The sequence below is a fragment of the Nannobrachium achirus genome (assembly GCF_963921795.1).
Source record: "Nannobrachium achirus genome assembly, chromosome: 4".
In the NCBI taxonomy this organism is placed as follows: Eukaryota; Metazoa; Chordata; class Actinopteri; order Myctophiformes; family Myctophidae; genus Nannobrachium; species Nannobrachium achirus.
The window spans coordinates 21165645-21186220 of NC_137813.1; the positions used below are offsets into that span (position 1 = coordinate 21165645).

Genomic DNA, 20576 nt, shown 5'->3' on the forward strand with positions numbered 1-20576 from the left:
ATGATTGAAAATATTGAAATATTGTCCTAGTTAAGTGACATTTCGGCTGCTTTTAGAACTCTCATTTCTTGATAACATGACATGGCAATTTCCAAAAAATACAACAAATAGTTTGTGAGGAGGTGTTTCTGCCAAGATACAAGGTGTTTAATCAAGAAGAAACATTTACATTTTCATTGAAAGTCACTGAAAATGTTTGAAAATATTGAAATATTGTCCTAGTCATTCACTGTGTTCAGCTTGCGCTTGTAGGAGCGAAGATTGGGATGTTCACGGCGGTCATGCTCAACTGATTGCAGCACATACTGAAGGTGTTGCTCACTTGGCTGCTGCCACAAAGTCTGATGTGAGTTTGACCCCTCGCTCGGCACAGTCATTCACAACATTGATGGCACGCACATTCACCAACCTGCCTGGAATGATGCACTGGTACCCCAATCCTCTACATTGAGAGGAAGAAATGCTGTATCGATTTGCAACTGGTGCACGAACCAGCAGTCTGGGTTGGCAAGGTCGGCTAACCTGGTGGCCGGTGAGAGGACTGGCTTTGGCTTACTGAAACCAGTGCCAAAGTGCTACTGTGGGGCTCGCATGGGGATGTTAACTGGTTTGTGCTCCAAGATGGCATCCGCAAGTGCATTCTGCTGATCAGCTGGTGCTGAGGAGTGCCAGGGGCAGCATCTAGTGTGCCCCATCCACAAAGGGGAAAGACAAGGCGTGCGTAGAGATGATTGCTTGGCTGACATGCAAACTACTGCAGGGCTGGTGCTGTGCCGACCAGGTTGTCAATATGTTATTCAACACTACTTCATCAAACACAGGCAATCTCACAGCAGCCTGCATTGCCATCCAGCTCTCACTTGGTAGACCACTGCTCTTGTCCGGGTGCTGGCATCATATTGGTGAGGTGCTCCTCAGCCACATCTTCACTGGACTCACCCTCACCAGAGGTTGTTTAGGTGTCTAAAGTACAACTGGAGCTTGCTGCAGCACAACTACAGTGTCCCATTGTTCCTGGGCAAGTTAAGTGCTGAATTCACCATGTGTGCTGCAGCAGTGATAGACTACAGACAAGGTGAGTGTGACTACCATGACTTTGTGCAGCTGTGTCTTCTCTGGGTGCAGATGATGTAGACTCCAGTAAACTTCCAACGATCTGGACTGTGCACAAGGCGCGCTGGATGGGCAAGCTCCTCTACACTCTCTATCTGGCTTTGATGGAACAGCACATCTTGCATCCCCAGGGCCATCACCACACGGCAGCAGGTGCCGAAGATTCTGGCATTTGCCAACTTCATTACGCACATCTACGCAACATGGTGGCTGACCTGTAACAGCAGTAGATGCCGCACGGAATTACCTCAAACAACTGAGTACGTCTGTTGACGAGGGCATTGCAACATCAGCCATGAAAGCACAGGAGGCCACTAGATGCTGCCCCTGGCACTCCTCAGCACCAAGATGCCAGCTGATCAGCAGCATGTACTTGCGGATGCCATCTTGGAGCACAAACCAGATAACCTCCCAATGCAAGCCCCACAGTAGCACTTTGGCACTGGTTTCTGTAAGCCAAAGTTTCCAGTCCTCTCACCGGCCACCAGGTTAGCCGACCTTGCCAACCCAGACTGCTGGTTTGGTATGCACCAGTTGTAAATCGATACAGCATTTCTTCCACTCAATGTAGAGGATTGGGGTACCAGTGCATCAATCCAGGCAGGTTTGGTGAATGTGCCTGCCATCAATGTTGTGAATGACTGTGCCGAGTGAGGGGTCAAACTCACATCAGACTTTGTGGCAGCAGCCAAGTGAGCAACACCTTCAGAATGTGCTGCAATCAGTTGAGCATAACTACCGTGAACAGCCCAATTTCGCTCCTATAAGTGCAAGCTGAACACAGTGAATGACTAGGACAATATTTAAATATTTTTCAGTGACTTTCAATGAAAATGTAAATGTTTCTTCTTGATTAAACACCTTTTCTCTTGTCAAAAACACCTTCTCACAAACTATTTGTTGTATTTTTGAGAAATTGCCATGTCATGTTATCAAGAAATTAAAGCTCTAAAAGCAGCCGAAATGTCACTTTTCCCAAAATTTGACATGCTGCGTTGCACCTCTAACTATGAATGAATTTCCCCCAAACTTTGCTAAAATCATTTGTATAGACAATGGAACAAAGTTCTAGATGGAATGAGATGATTTTTTTGCATTGAAATTTGATGCACCCTAGTGCACAGTGCACATCCCATAACCCACACACTGCACATCATTTTGGAGCTCATATCTTTGAACGGGTAAGGGCTAGTACAGATAAACGAGAGCGTGAAACCGCTCCCTTCCGCCAGCCGTGATGGGGAGATGGTAGCAGCCAATCTTTTTCTTTTTGCTGGCTCTCCAGTCTCCAGGCTAATGCCTTGTCTGAAGTGGAACCGAACCCCAACCCACCATCTCCACTATATGAACCCTCCCCTCTTTCTTTCTTTCTTTCTTTCTCTGTTCTTCACCAATCTTCAGTCCACAGATGTTGATATCCTTCCTCCAATGTGAGACTGGCAGAGTCTCCTCTTATATCTGTCAGCAATTGGTGAATAAAACACTTTGACCCGTTTCCTGTCTAGGGCTAGAACATTGATTCGTTATAGCCGCATTCTGATTATATTAAAGTTTATCCTGAATTATTTGGCGAATTCAATCAGAATTCAGAAGTAGGCGAGTTCAGAAGTAGAAATAACTGAATGTCATACTATTGAGGGGGGTTCAGACAAACTGCAGGGTCTAATGTTAGTTCTTGAATTTATTGGTTGCTTAACAGATTAGGATTATGGGTTATTATATAATTAGTACTATCAAATACAATTATTTGGAATCATACAGTGTGTGATACTGTTGGTAATCTAGTTGTTTATCTAAGAACAGTGAATATGCAATTGCAAATGTCATCATGACATACATTTGTTTACCTCTAATGGCATGATGTCACCCACCCATTAAACAAATAAATTAATAAAACGAAAGTTTGAAGTTTTGTGCCATTCAATTAGGGCAACCCTATCTCCCACTTCTCCCAGATGGCTTATCCTCGTCTAGTCTACGTTTGTCTTTTCCCCCATAATTGCTAGTTTTTCTTTTTTTGGAGCGTGTGCGCTAGCACAAGCTCCCAGTACGTGGGCTTGTGTGTCCAGTCTAGTGCGAAAAATTGTCTTGGTCAGAACGGGATGGATCTACGCATGCGCGACTTTTACCACGCACGCATGCACACACGCAAACACACGCACACACACACACACACACACACACACACACACACACACACACACACACACACACACACACACACACACACACACACACACACACACACACACACACACACTCAGTCAGTCAGTCAAGAGATATAGAGCAGCTCTACACAGACAAACGCAGTGCAGCCTCTTTGTCGGCAGCAACTCTCACTCTCTCCAGCCTGCATTCCTCCACACACACACACACACACACACACACACACACACACACACACACACACACACACACACACACACACACACACACACACACACACACACACACACACACACACTCAGTCAAGAGATATAGAGCAGCAGCAGCAGCTTTGCACACAGACACACGCAAACCGAAATCGCGATGTGAAATCCCGCGATTAGCGAATCGCAAAGGCCACGTTTTCTCTGCGAAGTAGACTTCCCAAGCAATATGGAGACGTTTTAATTTTTAAAATCCCTTCATAATTGACTAAAGCAATGATCAAATCAAACTGTGGTGACTTTCTTTGCTTCCGGGCATCTCCACACCGCTGAAAGAGAAAGTGAATGTGATGTTTTGGCACAGTGGCCACTGTGCAGGAGCGTGGGAACAGCATGGGAACTAGGGGTGCTGCAGGTGTTCCAGTACCCCTATGGGGACGTTTTCATTTTTTATTTAAATAAGAAAAGAATAAATCAAACATAGCAAAAATACATTGCCTGTTGTTGTCGTTTTTCATTTATTCATTTATATATACTTTTATATATCTATATATATCTATATATCTATATATATATATATATATATATATATATATATATATATTTCCATTATAAAATGGATTAAAAAACGATAAAAAAAAAGTGTGTGATAGAGTCTAGTTTATTAACTAGGCAAATGTGGCCACACACACACACACGCTCCAGTTCGAACCGAGGTTTGATTTTTTTAAGACAATGCAGCCCCAGCTTTACAAGTGCTGCGCGCCACTAATTTCACACATCTTGAAGTCATCACAGTTCCTCTTATAAAGCCTGTATTAAAAGTTTTATACAAGTCCTGCCAATGGAGTCCAAACAAACAAACCATAGCCGGACCTCCTCTGTGTATAACTATGGCATTATGAGCTGTAATTGTTTTTGTGAAGCATACCAGACTGGTGAGGAGGAGAAGGAAGGTACAGCCCTGTTGTCCGTCACATGCATTGGTTGTATCATTCTGAAATGAAGGGTCCAAGTGTTGTTTGTTGCACCCTTTGGGACAATATCTTAACCTCATTCCTGGAACTTTCAACCTGGCGTCCTTATTTTGGCCATGCCATAGCCGAAAACAAAGTAATAGACTAATGAATAATTAATTAAAAAGGCAGAAATGGCCATTCTACAAGCTCACAATGCGTCATGATGATGGCACTACGATGTGAACTTGTATAATTGCTATTTTCACTTATTCTTCGCACGATTACGTATATACTGTAGGGTTTTAGTGGTTAAGGAGTTTGTCATGATGAATAATGTTTAATTGAATGCGAGTCCTGCCAGTATTTGACAGTTAAACAAGTAAGATATTCTTCATGTGTATAAACAATGGTCTTCCTGTATATTGAGATATGACATTATATTATAATATTTTTGTCCTCAGTGATCTCTCTTATCTGGGATAAAGATGGCACAAACGGCTTCAGTGGTGCTTTTGAAAAAGCAATGCTTTTGCCCTGTTTCCTCTTTCTGAAGAATCATGACCTTTCCCGTTTCTGACATGGTCTCTGTAGTCTTGAGCTTTGGCACAATTGTGGTTGTTTTGACTGAAAGTGACTCCATCATGCTACCAGTCGTGCCTCACATGGTCCATAGTGTATTTGTGAAGATCTGTGTCAGCCAGGGAGGCGTCCAGGTGTTTCCCAATGACCCTAAGCGCGGTGGTGGGGGCGCGGGGGGCTGCAAGGGAAAGGAGCGCTTGTTTTCGGTGATGACGACAGGCACGGTGGCGCCGTTTCAGGCGATCATGAGCCACGTGAGACACCGCGGAGCGAGCGAGTCGCCGTGTCGAGCGTTGCGACGGTCGCATGAGCCGACTCAGCGCAATGTCTCCTCTGTGTCTTGCACCTCTTCAGCCTTGCACTGGCTAAAATAAGCCAACCCCTGACTTACTGTAGCCTTTCGAGCACAAGCCAGTGTTGTGGTGCGTGTGCTGGCAGCCGCACACTTTAACACTCCTCCCAGCATGTTTAGCCTGGCCCTTTAAATCTAATCTGTCCCATTAGCGCCGCCACGCTTGCTTTACTAACTTTGCCCCGCACACCCCCCCTCCTGCCCCCCTCCACTGGGCTGCCTGACAGCTGCCGTCACACGGGCAGGGCCACGGTACTGCTAGGCAGGCATCCACACCCGTTTGTTAGAAGAGGGAGCTCAACGGAGGAGGATCTCTTTGCAAGTGGATAGGGGATGGGGGGTCTTCTCTTAGCCATCATTATTTCCCTCTCGGTCCCCTCTCTCTCTCTCTTCAGTCATGGCAGAGTGGCAGCGGTGTTCTGTAGCCTGTCATTACCTCTCAGTCTCAACTTCTCAAGTGTGTGCGTGCGTGTTCGGTAGAGCATTGGCTCTCAAAGTGGGGTCCGGGGACCCCAAAGGGTCCTTGAGAAGGTTCCAGGGGGTCCCGTCCCCAGAAGAATGATGGAAAGTTAAGAAAACAAATGGACCCATACGTGGTTGGAACCAAATGGAACCAAATGGACCCGTTCCATTTGTACACTCTGAGTTATGGTGGTCAGTGGTCTAATACAGGGGTCCTCAAAGTGGCCCTATATCAGTTATGTTATAAACATCTTGACATTCTTAGAAAATGTCTGAATAGTTTTGAAAATGTTAACACCACCGTGGCACAACATCTTTTCAGGTGGGGGTCTGTGGCCAAATAAACATTAATTTATGGGTCCTTGACATGAAAAAGTTTGAAAACCACTGAGGTAGAGGATTTTCATTCGGCTACTGAAGCTGCCTGCGGCACGGCGCTGATGCTCTTCAGTTGGAAGATAAGTAAATCGTTTGATTTAAGTGCTGAGATTTGCTCTGGTTTGGTTTAAACTAAAGGTTCCCTTCGCCACCGCTGTGCCGCTGATATGTGCTCATCATCACAGCCTCACTCCTCTGTGAGCCAATTTAAGAGTGAATCACCATGCTGTTGCCCTCCCCTCTCACATCCTCTCCCTCTTGCACTTACATACAGTCTCCGCTACGTTTTTGCCACTCTGTGCTGAGACTTGTCTTGAAGTACAAAGTTATTTTCAGTCATTTCTAACCAAAATGGCTATTATCTCATCGTTTTCCTCGCAACATAATCACTAAAATATCGTCACTGTCGGGCAGAAACCTCGTATCTCCAAGTTTCAAATGTGTAAGTCTTTTGGTAAAGCAAAGCCCTGCTTCATCATACAAGACTGTCGCACAAAACTAGTGAAAACAGCTGATCTACAAGCTCACATGCGAGGCGTTGTGTGCTTGTAGATCGGCTGTTTTCACTAGTTTAGTACATTTTATAGATGATTAATACAACATGAACGGTTTTCGACATACAAGGTTTCCACCCGACAGCGACGATATGCGATAAATATAAGGTGCTGGGAGTGAAAATTATAATGTAGGGGTGCCTCGGATTAAAAAAAATATTTATGGTGTGCCCTGAGACAAAAAAGTTTGGGAACCCCTGGTCTAGTCTCCCCTTGCCAGCGATTTCCACTAACCTCCTTGAAGATCCATTTTATTTTCTCCAACGCGCATGTAATGGCTACAGTACAGTCAGACGACGTCTACGAAGTGTCAGTATCAAGGGATAGAAAGGTAGCAGTTAGGGGCAGAATGGGTTAGCTGCTCTGACATCACGCTCCGGCTTCACTGTGATGTCACACTAACAGAATCCCTTTTATGCCCATATATGGAATTCCCTGATGTCATCAATATTAAGCCCATATCTAACAGGACTTCATATGGGAACACTAACAGAATCCATACATGTATATGGCCAAAACAGATGGCCAAGACAGCCCATATATGTGTGGCTGGTTCTACAGACAGGGATCTCCATATATGGGGACCAGGGGTCTCCATGGGTAAATGGTCCGATATACATCACTGGCCACTGTGGCCAGATGGCCAAGGGTGAGGTCGCATGTCGCCCTGAGGCGTCTTACTAGTTATCTTCTTCTTCTTTCGTGTATCATCGTCCTTGATGATTGGTTGACAACATTTTATTTCACAAGATTTCTTGTTACTTAGGGGATTGACAACTATGTACATGTGTGTGGGAATCTCCTGCAGTTTAAATGCCTTCTATATCAGCAGTGCTCACACTTTCAAGCCAGGTCTTTCAAAAATAGCAGATCTACAAGCTCGCAGTGCGGCACAAAGTGATGCGCTATGAGCTTGTATATTCATTGCCATTCTTGCAATGTAAAAACCTCTCTAGCCTATTATAAAACATTGTAAACTTAAGTCCATGCAACTTAAGTGAAGTCCCTTTATGATGATTTCTCTCTTCTTGGTTGTAATCCTGGAAGCTTATGAGAAGCTCCTTGTGTGCAGTAAAGGATATCGCCAGCCAGTTGTTGAGAGAACTCTCAGAAGGGACACAGGTAGTGTAGTAGGCTTGTCACAATGATAATGGCCTAATGGCCAATTATTTGAGATTATCGCAATTATTTTGAATAATCTTTATCGCAATTATTTTGCTTAATCTTTATGAAGTTATTAAATGTCAGACATTTCCTTGTATAATATTACTATTATTTATATTATGTACTGTGTACAATTTATTATACTCAATAGCGGTGTCTCTGCCCTATGTAACCTTTGTTAAATTATGATTTAACCAGTCAAGCAAAGGTTACAATTTGATATATGTTGGGTTGGGTTTTTGCTACCTCACACTCACTCTGTGAGTCTCTTGCAAGAGAAAGTAAGCGATGTATGTCATCGACATTACGGCTACACAAGTTGACAGTCAGTTAACTTAAAAGTAAACTCAAAAGTAATGATGTGCAGCATGTCCCCACTATATTTGAAAGGTGGCATACCATGCCAGCATCTGAGGAAAAACACGTCAGAAGTTTGTACATTTGTGATAATCCATATGCCAGATTGTTGGGTCCGATCCCAATTTTGGAGAGTCGTCCTAGCCCACCAATTACAGATTAAAAAAAAAAGAAGAAGAAAGAAACAAAGCAAAATCTTGAAATCACTGAGAAACAATGGTGTTTTTGATGAACATTTACTTCAATACATGAAAATAACACTTTGTGTCCTGCATAAGTGCTGTCTTAAAAATAAAAAATAAAATAAAATAAATACCATTGAGCTAATGGGGATAAATCGAATCAGAATTCGTGCCAGATCCTTTGTCTAGGTGAAAAAAGATACATAGTGCTGTCTAAACCACTTGTGCACAGCCTATAAAAAATAAAAAATAAAAAGCCGATCTACAAGCTCAAGTTCTAATAATGGTTGATTATATGGGTTTGGTTGAGCTCTATGGCCGGCTTTACACTGCCACTGAAATCTAGCCTGAATCAGATCTGAGTCACTTCAAAAGTGGAATCCGATTTTTTTTAAATAGTCTAAATCCAAACATGTCACATTCAGGTCACATGAAATCCGATTTTGAAAAACCACATCCAGAGGTAGTTTCAAATCCGATCCATATCGGATCTGAGGACATCTGACACAGTCTGAAAGCAGCGACCACATCCACCCCATTGAGTTATATGCAGGTCACATACAAGCCACTTCAAACTGGCCAAGCGTCACCAAGCGCGGCTGTAAATTACATCATTACAGAGCGCGAGTATTTACTATTTGATTACAGCGCACTGAGCACATGAGAAAAACAAAAGAGAAGAGTGAAAACACGTGAGCTAAACAGTGAAAACGAGAGAGAAGAGCGAAACACGAGAGTAAAGAAAAGAAGAGAGAAAAACAATATTAACGTGTGTTTACTATGGTCTATTATGTCGCATTTCCTGAACGTAATCAGAACGTAATCAACCAGCGTCGCCGTAGTGACGTAACGTCATGACGCCTATGTCGTTACCACGGTAACCAAAGCATACATGTCGCCGCAGGGCAGCTTTGGGCTAACGCTGTCTGAACGCACAGATCAGATCTGTGTCACTTGCAAATGCAGTGTGAAACGTCGGACCAAAAGATCAGATTTGAGAACAAATCGGATTTGGGCTGGATTTGACTGCAGTGTAAAGCCGGCCTAAAAGAAAGAGATTGGTCTCTCAACCCACACACGCATCACATGATCAACATTAACTTCACTAGTAGGGATGTCCTGATCAAAACACCCAAAACATGTTATTCATAAATCCAGCATGCTGCTTGTTCAGTTACTGTACATGCCTGTGATTTAAAGGTGGTGCCGTATTAGGCTATATCCTATTAGTTTTGTTGCAAGCTTAGCTATACTGAGCACTGATTATATCAGCTGTGAAAAATAATTTCATAATAATCGGTATCTGTGTTTTGAAGGACATAATTTCCCATATTGCCATTTACGGGCATGAATGCGTGTTTCTGGCACAGCGATCTCTCTCTCTGAGAGATAGAAAAGCTGTAGACTGGCAGAAATAGCCAATCAACGCTCTCTTTCATGTTTGTACGCTACAGCTCCACTCCAGGCCTTAGCAGAGCTACTGTACATGAAAGCTGTTTTTTAGAGTAAGACCCCTTGTATAACGCTATAAGAGCTTATTTCATTATAAACGTAACTTCGGAACAAAGTAACTGCCTCTATCGCTTGCTTTCTCCATCTCTCCCCCTCTCTCTCTCTCACTCTCACACACACACACACACACACACACACACACACACACACACACACACACACACACACGATAGCACACGGCAAAATATGCAGATTTCTTTCCCAAGTAAAGAAGCCTAAAGTTGGATAAGTTCCCTACAAAAGTTACACAACTCAGTTGATAACATAACTTCACTCTCTTTGTCTTGTTCAATCGCTCCTTTCTCTCTGCCCTCACTCACTCACTCACTCACTCACTCACTCACTCACTCACTCACTCTAGTCTGTAGTCTGTAGATTTATATACATTCATAATGATGAATTACGCATTTATTTAATAAACTACTAGTGGGGGAGCCAATCGAGCAGATTCTGTTGGTCGTAATTTTGGAATGTTAATTTTTGGAGACATGTATATCTTGATTCTTGGGGTTCTCAGAATGTCAAAAAAACATGTCTCCAATTTTTCTTTTTGGGTTTAGCTTGTGTAATTAGCATAATTAGCCAATTAATTGCCAAAAACAGTAAATGGCAATAACTTTGCTTCTAGGTAACTTATAAAGGTGATTTAAGAGTCTAAGTCCATGTTTGTGAGGTCCAGAAATTCATCTGTTACCATTGTGAAGTCATACAACCTTTCCTATTTAGCGTAATTAGCATAAATGATGCAAAAACTAGGCAAAAATAAGCAAATTGCTGCATTTCTTTAGTTTTAGTCAACTTTGAAAGCTTCTCACAAACTCTAAGATGTATGTTTACAAGTCATCAATTATCATCATCCTAAAAATAAATCATGCAACCCTTTGTCTGTGTAATAATTATGTAATAATCACACCCAAACGAGAAATAGCTATATTTCTTTGCTTTAAGTTAATTAATAACGATAATCTTACAGACAGTGTAAGTCTGTTTGCATGTCTAGAAAATATTCTCTTTCCATAACTAGGATATCTAACCTTTCCTTATTAGCTTAATTTGCATATATATTGTTACGACCCTGCAAGAGATTGGGCCGTAACTCGCCATGCCAAGCGAGCTGCTTGCCTTGTCTGCTGAGTGGGGTGCTGGGGTTCGCTTCCTGGTTTGGAAGCGAACTGCCTCACTCAGTCTGCAAAACGTTACATTAGTGTCAGACGGGCTGGCCCGTGGAGCATGCCTTTGTGTGAGGGCCGTGAGGGACTCGGCCGTGGGCAGTGAAGTGATATAAAATAAAGAACAATAAAAGAAATGGTCACAGAATTATCTGATTGTTTATTCTCAGAAAGTTCTGTAAACACATTTAAATAGAAGGGTCTCCATCTTCGTCGTTGTCATCATCAATCCCCAACAGATGTGCCTTGCTTACATTACAACACACCTATTCATCTGCCCCACACATGCACATCTCAGAGCAGTTAAAATGTTGAGATCGACAAGAACAATGTGACATGCACTGGGATTTTTTGCAGCCACATTTGATCAGTTGGGTAATGGTGGCTGGAGCTGGGGGATCATGTGTTGTGACTAGCTCCAATTGATCTCCATCCATATTCAGTTGCTAGTGGTATCTGTGGGTTATGTACGTGGTCCTGACTCCTCATACCATACCATTGCCTGGTAATGGGCACGGGCAATGGCTTGATGTAATGCTCCTTGTGTAGGTTGCAGCTTCTCGGCTTCTAATTGTTTCTTTGTGAATAACCTCCACCTGAGCTCACCAACATCCACAAGATTTGTACCGGGCTCGTACAGCTGGCAAACAAATGCTTCAATCTTGTTTTCTGTGTCAGAACTGAGCTTTTTTGTAGTACCTAGAGTAGCAAATGCAAATGGGAATGGATCAAGAGATGTTCCCAGTGGGCTGACCACTTCATAGCCACACTGGACAGGAAGACCAAAGAACATAGTGAGACCCATGTAGTATTTGACCGCCATGACATTGCATCTTCACTGAGGGAGGCCACATGTAAGCGATGCCAGGGTGGCAAGCCCCCTACCACTTATCATGTGGAAGACAACACACCAATAGGGAAGGTGTCAGAACAACTGTCAGGTATCCACACCAAAGATGAGCTGACTGTCTATCTGGCTAAGAAAGCCCTCCAACACTTCCAGGGGAAACCCAACATTTTCATAATCACGTCAAGGCAACATGTCCACTCAAACTCTATCAATGTAAAACATCTCCACAGCTCACAGGAAGAGGCTGACACAAGGATAATCCTGCACAGCCTGCTGTGTGTGGGTTACCATCAGCTGTACAAGGACACCTATTTCATCACCGGTGTGGGGAACAAAAAACGTATCATCTCACTGGAGCCAGTAGTGCACTGGGTAAAACAAGGACTTCAGCCTTACCAGGGTTACATGCCATTTCTGGAGCTGACCAGCCAGGCCATTTTGCTGGCAAGGGGAAGTTAACCTATTGGCAAGCCCTACACCCGTGTCCTGTGGAGGTGGTATCTGCATTTGCTACTCTAGGTACTGCAAACAAGCTCAGTTCTGACACAGAAAAAAAGATTGAAGCATTTGTTTGCCAGCTACAAATACAATCCCGGTACAAATCTTGTGGATGTTGGTGAGCTCAGGTGGAGGTTATTCACAAAGAAACAATTAGAAGCAGAGAAGCTGCAACCTACACAAGGAGCATTACATCAAGCCATTGCCCGTGCCCATTACCAGGCAATGGTATGGTATGAGGAGTCAGGACCACGTACATAACCCACAGATACCACCAGCAATTGAATATGGATGGGAGGCTGAGGGAAATCAACTGGTGCTAGTCACAACACATGATCCCCCAGCTCCAGCCACCATTACCCAACTGAAATCCCATTGCATGTCACATTGTTCTCTCAAACGTGTAACTGCTCTCAGATATGCATGTGTGGGGCAGATGAATAGGTGTGTTGTAATGTAAGCAAGGCACATCTGTTGGGGATTGATGATGATGACAACAAAGATGGAGACCCTTCTATTTAAATGTGTTTACAAAACTTTCTGTAAATATTAGAACAAACAATCAATCTGTGACCATTTCTCATATTGTTCTTTATTTTATATGAGGGATATATATATATAGGCCTATATATATTGTAACGTTTTGCAGACTGAGTGAGGCAGTTCGCTCCCAAACCGGGAAGCGAACCCCAGCACCCCACTCAGCAGACAAGGCAAGCAGCTCGCTTGGCATGGCGAGTTAAGGCCCAATCTCTTGCAGGGTCGTAACAATATATATGCAAATTACGCTAATAATGAAAGGTTAGATATCCTAGTTATGGAAAGAGAATATTTTCTAGACATGCAAACAGACTTACTCTGTCTGTAAGATCATCTTTATTAATTAACTTAAAGCAAAGAAATATAGCTATTTCTCGTTTGGGTGTGATTATTACATAATTATTACACAGACAAAGGGTTGCATGATTTATTTTTAGGATGATGATAATTGATGACTTGTAAACATACATCTTAGAGTTTGTGAGAAGCTTTCAAAGTTGACTAAAACTTAAAAAATGCAGCAATTTACTTATTTTCACCCGTTTTTGAATAATGTATGATAATTAGGAAAGGTTGTATGACTTCACAATGGTAACAGATGAATTTCTGGACCTCACAAACATGGACTTTAGATCACCTTTATAAGTTACCTAGAAGCAAAGTTATTGCCATTTCCTGTTTTGGGCAATGAATTGGCTAATTATGCTAATTACACATGCTAAACCCCAAAATAAAAATTGGAGACATGTTTTTTTGGCATTCTGAGAACCCCAAGAATCAAGATATACATGTCTCCAAAAATTAACATTCCAAAATTACGGAAATTGATAGGCTCCTCTACTATACAGTAAATAGAATGATGTAGCGGTCTGCTCTTGATGATGTCAGATAAAAAATAAAGGTTTTTCAGCCCAAGGAGCTGACAGAGATGAAGCCCTGAGAGACCTCCATTAAATAGAATGTTTATTGAATGGATCAATTTTTTGTAGAACTTGGAAGGCAACGTGCCTAATTATTGTCTCTATTAGTCTTATTGGTTTTAATCTCTTTCATCCCCTAATATAATATGACTTCGATACTTAAGCTTTGAGTGTGAGGCTACTTTGATCTCTTTTCAAAGCTAGCTGACCATACATAGGCAACATAGCTGATTGTCTCATCATCAATGTTTGTTGACCGTTGAGAGATTTGAGACTAGTTTGGAAGTTAGAAGTAGTTTTCTGTGACTCCCCCAGCTCATGACAAAACAAAGTGGTCAGTGGTGCATTGCTGCTGTTTGTGTGACAACATGAACATACATGCTATATACGTTCACATTCAGGTCAGACACAAATACGTTTTATTCCTGGTTGAAAGTGATTTTCATGTTGTGTTGGAAATGGGATATTGCCATTTAGAATGAATACCTCACAGCTACTGCGGTGGAGCCGGTCGGACACCAACGTGACGGCGTCAATGAAGCCGTCACGACGCAGAGCAACGCGATGCCCCCAGTGGAGCCCTGGCCTGAGCTGAAGTGCCCATGGGTTGCCTCCAAGTGATGCTGCAGCTCTGATGGCTTCTCTTAGCCTAACACGATGCATTATTACTTTATAGATCTGCTATTTTTGGCAAATGATTTGTACAGGAACAGGGATGCCTGGAGGCTTCAAGCGGTTAACCCAGCCGTAGTGACAATCCAGGCTGTGTCATTCAGATTGTGGTTTGTATCTCCCGCCAACCTGGCAACCCGATAATCTCAGTTTCTGGCTAGGCGTGTGCGTGAAAGGGGTGGGTCTGTCTGTGGCTGTGTCGTGTTGTTGAAATCCCGACTCGCGCCCAGACTCACACGCTCACGTGCAGGACCTTGGCATAGACGCGTGATTTGGACTGTAGCCCTCATTAGTGTACTGTGGGTGGGTGTGTGTTGCTGCATGTGGTTGTTTACCTTGTCTGCGCTGACTGTTCATTCCTCTCAATGGCCCAGCCAGCCCGTGCTGTAGTAGGGCAACACGCCTCTTTCTGATCTGCTCCTCAGAGTGTGGAGCAGGGATGTGAGGTACTTGTGCACAATGAATATGTATGTTATAGACCATTGGTTCTCAACCAGAGGGGTCCCCAAATTATTTTGGGAAGTCCCCAGATGTTTAGCTTAATGTGAAACATTTGTTTTCTCACTCAACAGAAAACAAACCAACATACATCACCACATTTCAAGTGACAATTTAAGGACTTTTAATACCTTTAAAATAAAACAATTAAACTTTGGCCATAATGTCAAATATTAGAGGCAGAAATTGTGAAAATAGCAGATCTACATCTACAATGGAACCGTGTTATACAAAATGTAATGGCTCAAGTCTTACAACTCCAAGTGCTCGTTGGGGTGGGTGGGGGGCCCCGGTTAACATATGATTATTTTGGGGGTTGTGGCCTGAAAAGGTTCAGAACCACTGTTATAGACTATTGTCTCTGTCTTGAACCCTGCCGTCCCTCTTCTGGGCAAGTTAAAGTGAACATTAGGCAAAAATAGCAGATCAAGCTCACGCTGTGAGCTTATAGATCGACTATTTGTTGTACAATTAATGAAGTATAGGTTTAAGTGGTTAAAAGTTGGGAAAATGTGAAAACGCTAAGACATCAGAAGGGTTTAGAATAACAGTTTAGCTCTGTGTCAAACTGGCACATTTGTTGTCTGCGGTCTCGCCACTTGAATTAAAAAGCAATGTCTAGACATGGAAGAGGTTTGATTGATTGATTTTAATACTTAAGTTTGCTAAAGGTACAGAGGTACAGTTATACAATAATGCTAAAAGGATAACACAAAAAGCCCAGAGGGCTTGTTTCCATTGTGTATATTAATACATTGGCAGGTATATCTTTATTTCTTTCATGTTAGAATTAGGGCTGGGACTTGGGAAAAAAATCGAAGGCTTTGTAATTAATTAATGTTCAATCACACATAAATATTTGAAATGAGAAGCATTTTTCTTTTTTTCAATTAAAACCCATTTTGGTATATATGAGTGAATCAATAAGTGAAAATGTGTAAGTTTTAACTTTCCCATCCATTGGGCCAAGCAAAGTGGTCTGATCGGCTTCTTCTTTGTGCACTGGGGTTTGTTGTCTGTTGGTTGGTGCACCGGTATGATCGACGGTACGCCTGAAAGTTTGAAAATTACCTGTATAGAATAATGTTGTACAGCCCTACCTACCAGGATGCCACATTGCCCAAGACTTCCCTCATGAATTCTATAATGTACAGGCGGTCAACGTGGCTCTTTAGGATGTAATGGTTTCACGCATTTAGACAACACATTTGTCTAATCTTGTCTTTTCATAGACGCGGGCAAAGGTTATGGTATATAAATCTATAGAACATAGTATTATAATGTTCTTTACAAGTTATGGGATGGGACGATAAGCGATATTATCGTTTATCGTGATAAAAAAACGCTCACGATAATCGTATCGTGATATCGTCCTCCGTCATGCACTGGGATCAATTCACCTTTTATTTGCCGAGCTGCATATCCGGTACTACTTAAACCCTCTATAATTGGTAAAAGGTACTTATAATATACATACTTGATACAGTCTTTTTTTCTCACACTATCAAACGTCTTTGTCAAAAAATAGCAGATTGCGACGCGTAGTGAGCTTGTAGATGGGCTATTTACAGGATAATGGCATTTGTTGGGGATATTTTGATTAGCGCGATAATATCGTAAATCGCGATTTCTTTGGTCACAATAATCGTGATATGACATTTTCATATTGTGACCCATCCTTACAACAAGTGCGCTCACCATGGTTGGATATCTAGGAATTGTGCAACAATATTACTAACGGTAAGGTGCACCTGAGTACCGTGTGTGTGGCCTGGACTCGTGGCTGCTATATTTAGCAGCACACACGACTAGTCTCTGTGGTGAAAAAGAGGCATCTCAATACCGAGACACACGTTCTCCCTGGCCAGGGGCCTTGCCCAGCTTTCTGCAAGACTGCATCTCTTCAGCCACAACAAACCCTGTGAACTGTCTGGGAAGCAGTCCAGGAGAGGAGAGGAGGCAGTGCTGGTATCCTCAGCAGCTGGGTGTGTGTGTGGGCGTGTGTGTGTAGGGCTGTTACAATTATTACATAATCGTCTAATCGTGATTTTTTGACGCGTTTTGCGACGCGTTGTGAGCTTGTAGATCGGCTATTTCCACTATCAATGTTAATTTTTAAGTAGAAAGTTGTCGAATATGTCCATAATTTCTTTGTATATTTAGGTTATGTGTCATATCTGCCATATGCAACTTCAAAGCCTAAAAGCCAAACAGAAATGTAATTATCAACGACAAATACACAATTAAATCGTTAATCGCCAATTATTTGAGTGACAATTAATCGTCATGTAAAATGTCATATCGTGACAGCCCTAGGCGTATGTGTGTCTTGTCGACACGTGTGCATGCGTTAATACCTTTTGTCTATTGCATAATTGGTGTGTGGCTTTGTATTGTTTTGCTTTTGAAGAATACTAAAGACGGTACACAGTGCAAGTGGGGTTAAAGACAATGTGCTTGTACACTGTTAGGGATGGGACGATATGAACATTTCATATCACGATTATTGTGACCAAAGAAATCACGATTTACGATATTATCGCGATAATCAAATTATCCTTAACATCCATTATCCTGGGGCGGAACATTTGCCAAAAAATTTACTATCTACAAGACATGTTGTGAGCTTGTAGATCGGCTATTTTTTGGCAAAGATATTTGGAGTGAACGAAAGACTGTATCAAGTACGTATATTATAAGTATGTTTTACCAATAGAGGGTTTAAATGGTACCGGATATGCAGCTCGGCAAATAAAAGGTGAATTGATCCCAATGCATGACGGAGGACCATATCACCATAAATTAAATGTCCGCGATAACGATTATCGTGAGTGTTTTTTATCACGATAAACGATAATATCACTTATCGTCCCATCCCTACTGGGCGTATTTGGGTGTATCGTCTTTGGATCTCCGCACAGCACTAGACTTGACAAAGAGTTCCTGTTCCTGCTCGTTTGTGGCTGAAAATCTCTGACTGACGGCCGGGTCAAAAAGGGTTGTCAATGTACTATAGGTCAAGCGCAAGTTTAGCTCCCCATGCCGTCTTTAATGATCTGTGAAATGGATATCACAGTGGCATCTTTGTGTCAACAGCAATACCTCTGCTACTGCTCGATTGACGGCTAACAACTTAATCTGATCAGTGGGTTCATCGTTGAGAGAGGGGGCACTGACTGTCTGTGACCGTGGCTCACCCTCATCTCCGTCTCTCTCCCCTTAGATCTGGTGTCCCTGTTCGACCTGGAGAATGACCTCCCGGACGAGCTCATCCCCAACGGAGACCTGGGCCTGATGGGCATGTCGTCCAACGGCGGCCCCGGCGGCGGCGGCGGCCTGAACTCCATGGTCCCCGACGCGGCCGCCAAGCACAAGCAGCTGTCGGAGCTCCTGAGGCCGGGCAGCACGTCCATCCTGGGAGGGGGTCTGGGCTCGGCCTGCCCCCAGCAGGGAGGCATGGTGGGGGGCCAGCTGGGCGGCGTGCTGGGGAAAGGCGCTCTGGGCCAGGGCTCGCCCAACCACCCGTCTGGGCCACAGGGCCAGAAAGTAGGCGGCGCCGCCTCGGGACAGGGCAACGGCAACGCCGCCATGGGCTTCAGCCAGGCCATGCTGAACAGCGGACAGGGCCACGGGGTCATGGGGCAGCCCCAGCCGGGACAGGTGATGAACGGGGCTCTAGGGCCTGCGGGTCGAGGTAGGCCCGGCATGCAGTACCAGAGCCAGGGCATGCAGGGGCCACAGGTGGGCACGGGGGCTGGCGTCGGAGGCAGCGTGCTCGCAGAGACACTCACCCAGGGAGGGGGACCGATGGGAGCGCACAACAGCATGAATGCCCAGCAGGCTGGCAACATGAACAAGGTGAGTGTGCTACTGCTTTAACCTGTTCAAACCAGGAACGTGTAAAAGAAAATCGTTGGCTATTTAAAAATAGCAGAGATGCAAGCTCAAAGCGTGCCGCTTCGTGTCCCGAGCTTGTACATCTATTTTTGAAATCTTTTGAAAAAAATCTTGAAAGTGTGAGAACTACTGATGTTTAGAAGGTATTTGTAGAATCAGCCTCAGGTCTTAATGGGTTAAAATGTAATAGAGGGTATGCGCATGCATAAAGTGAATGAGTTTAACATTGTTTAATGTCGTTAAATGCAATCATATAGGACTTTTCTTTTTGGATGTATGGACTGTCAAGGCCAGAAAGTATTATTTTTTTTGTCACTCAGTAGGCGTTCCCGTTTCCGGTTATGATGATGTTGTCACGCGCATACCCTCTATTTTCACACGGAAAAATATAGGGTATTTTTTACCGGTTGAGCATGAATACTGGATGAGTTACTTCCCCTAAAACGGTAGTCAAAACAACTGCTAATTTTCTATTGGGACCCAGCCAGCTGAAATAATGTGTGATCACTCAAAACATCTCAAATAAAGCACACTTCCAGTCACTTGCTGACAGCCACATGGTCCTGTGCCACTAGAAACATTCATTGAGAAATGATGCGTGCCGACTGAACAGAGGGCGATGTGGTGCCAAGTGGAGTCATGCCTCTGGATCAAGCCCAGAGCACCGTCTGGGAGTGGGTGGGGGGGCTCCATAACGGATGAATGTCAGTTTAGTACAGGGGTCTTCAACATTTTCAGGCCAAGGACCCCTTAGCTGAGAGAGAGAGATGAAGCAGGGACCCCCCCACAACCTTATCATAGATTCCATATGGTTTCATTGTTTGACAGCATGATCATCAGTGTATTTTGGATTCATGTTAATTTGGGTTTTCAGATATTTAACCACTTGAACCGTCAATACTTAATAAATTTGACCTTTTACTCTGTACTTAGTTTGCTCTTTTTCCCCTCTACACCAAAGCGCTTTGCCAAAAATAGCCGTTCTACAAGCTCACAACGCCTTACAGCGTGAGGCGTTGTGAGCTTGTAGATCTGCTATTTTGTCTAAAGTTCTTCGAATATGGACGCTAGGGTTCAAGTGGTTACTCTAAAAAAGGGGGAAAAAAGTTCACACAAAGATTTGGAGGACCCCCTGTAGTACTCTGAGGACCCCCTGTTGACGAACCCTAGTGTCCATGTTCTGTAGGCGAACATTCGGTTGTTGTTAAAGTGGTTGCGCCTGCATGGCAACCAGACAGGATAAATGGATTTTGATTATCGAGATAATATCGTAAATCGCGATTCCTTTTGTCACAATAATCGTGATATGACATTTTCATATCGTCCCATCCCTAACCGCGTCTCAAGGCTGTTGCGGTTTGACAGGAAACCGAGGGGAAACCAGTGCACTAGTTCTCACCGAGATGACATACTCAGACCTGGCCACATGAAGAAGCCTTTCCTGCGCTGACACGGACACCCGGCGATCCACTCTCTCTTTTCACATAACGCCACATAAAATATAGAAGCTCCACGCTCAGTCTGTGGCTTGCTGATGTCATAATACAGCAA

General features: G+C 43.4%; 1 protein-coding gene across 2 annotated transcripts in view; it reads left to right on the top strand.

Annotated features, from left to right (window-relative positions):
• crebbpb (CREB binding lysine acetyltransferase b) overlaps window positions 1-20576 on the top strand; it is an 81569-nt gene that overhangs the window by 8634 nt on the left and 52359 nt on the right. For both annotated transcript variants that reach the window (XM_080724801.1, XM_080724802.1), the window contains exon 2: window positions 18352-18986. In XM_080724801.1, the coding sequence (XP_080580927.1) occupies window positions 18352-18986 (635 nt within the window). The remainder of the gene's footprint in view (window positions 1-18351; window positions 18987-20576) is intronic.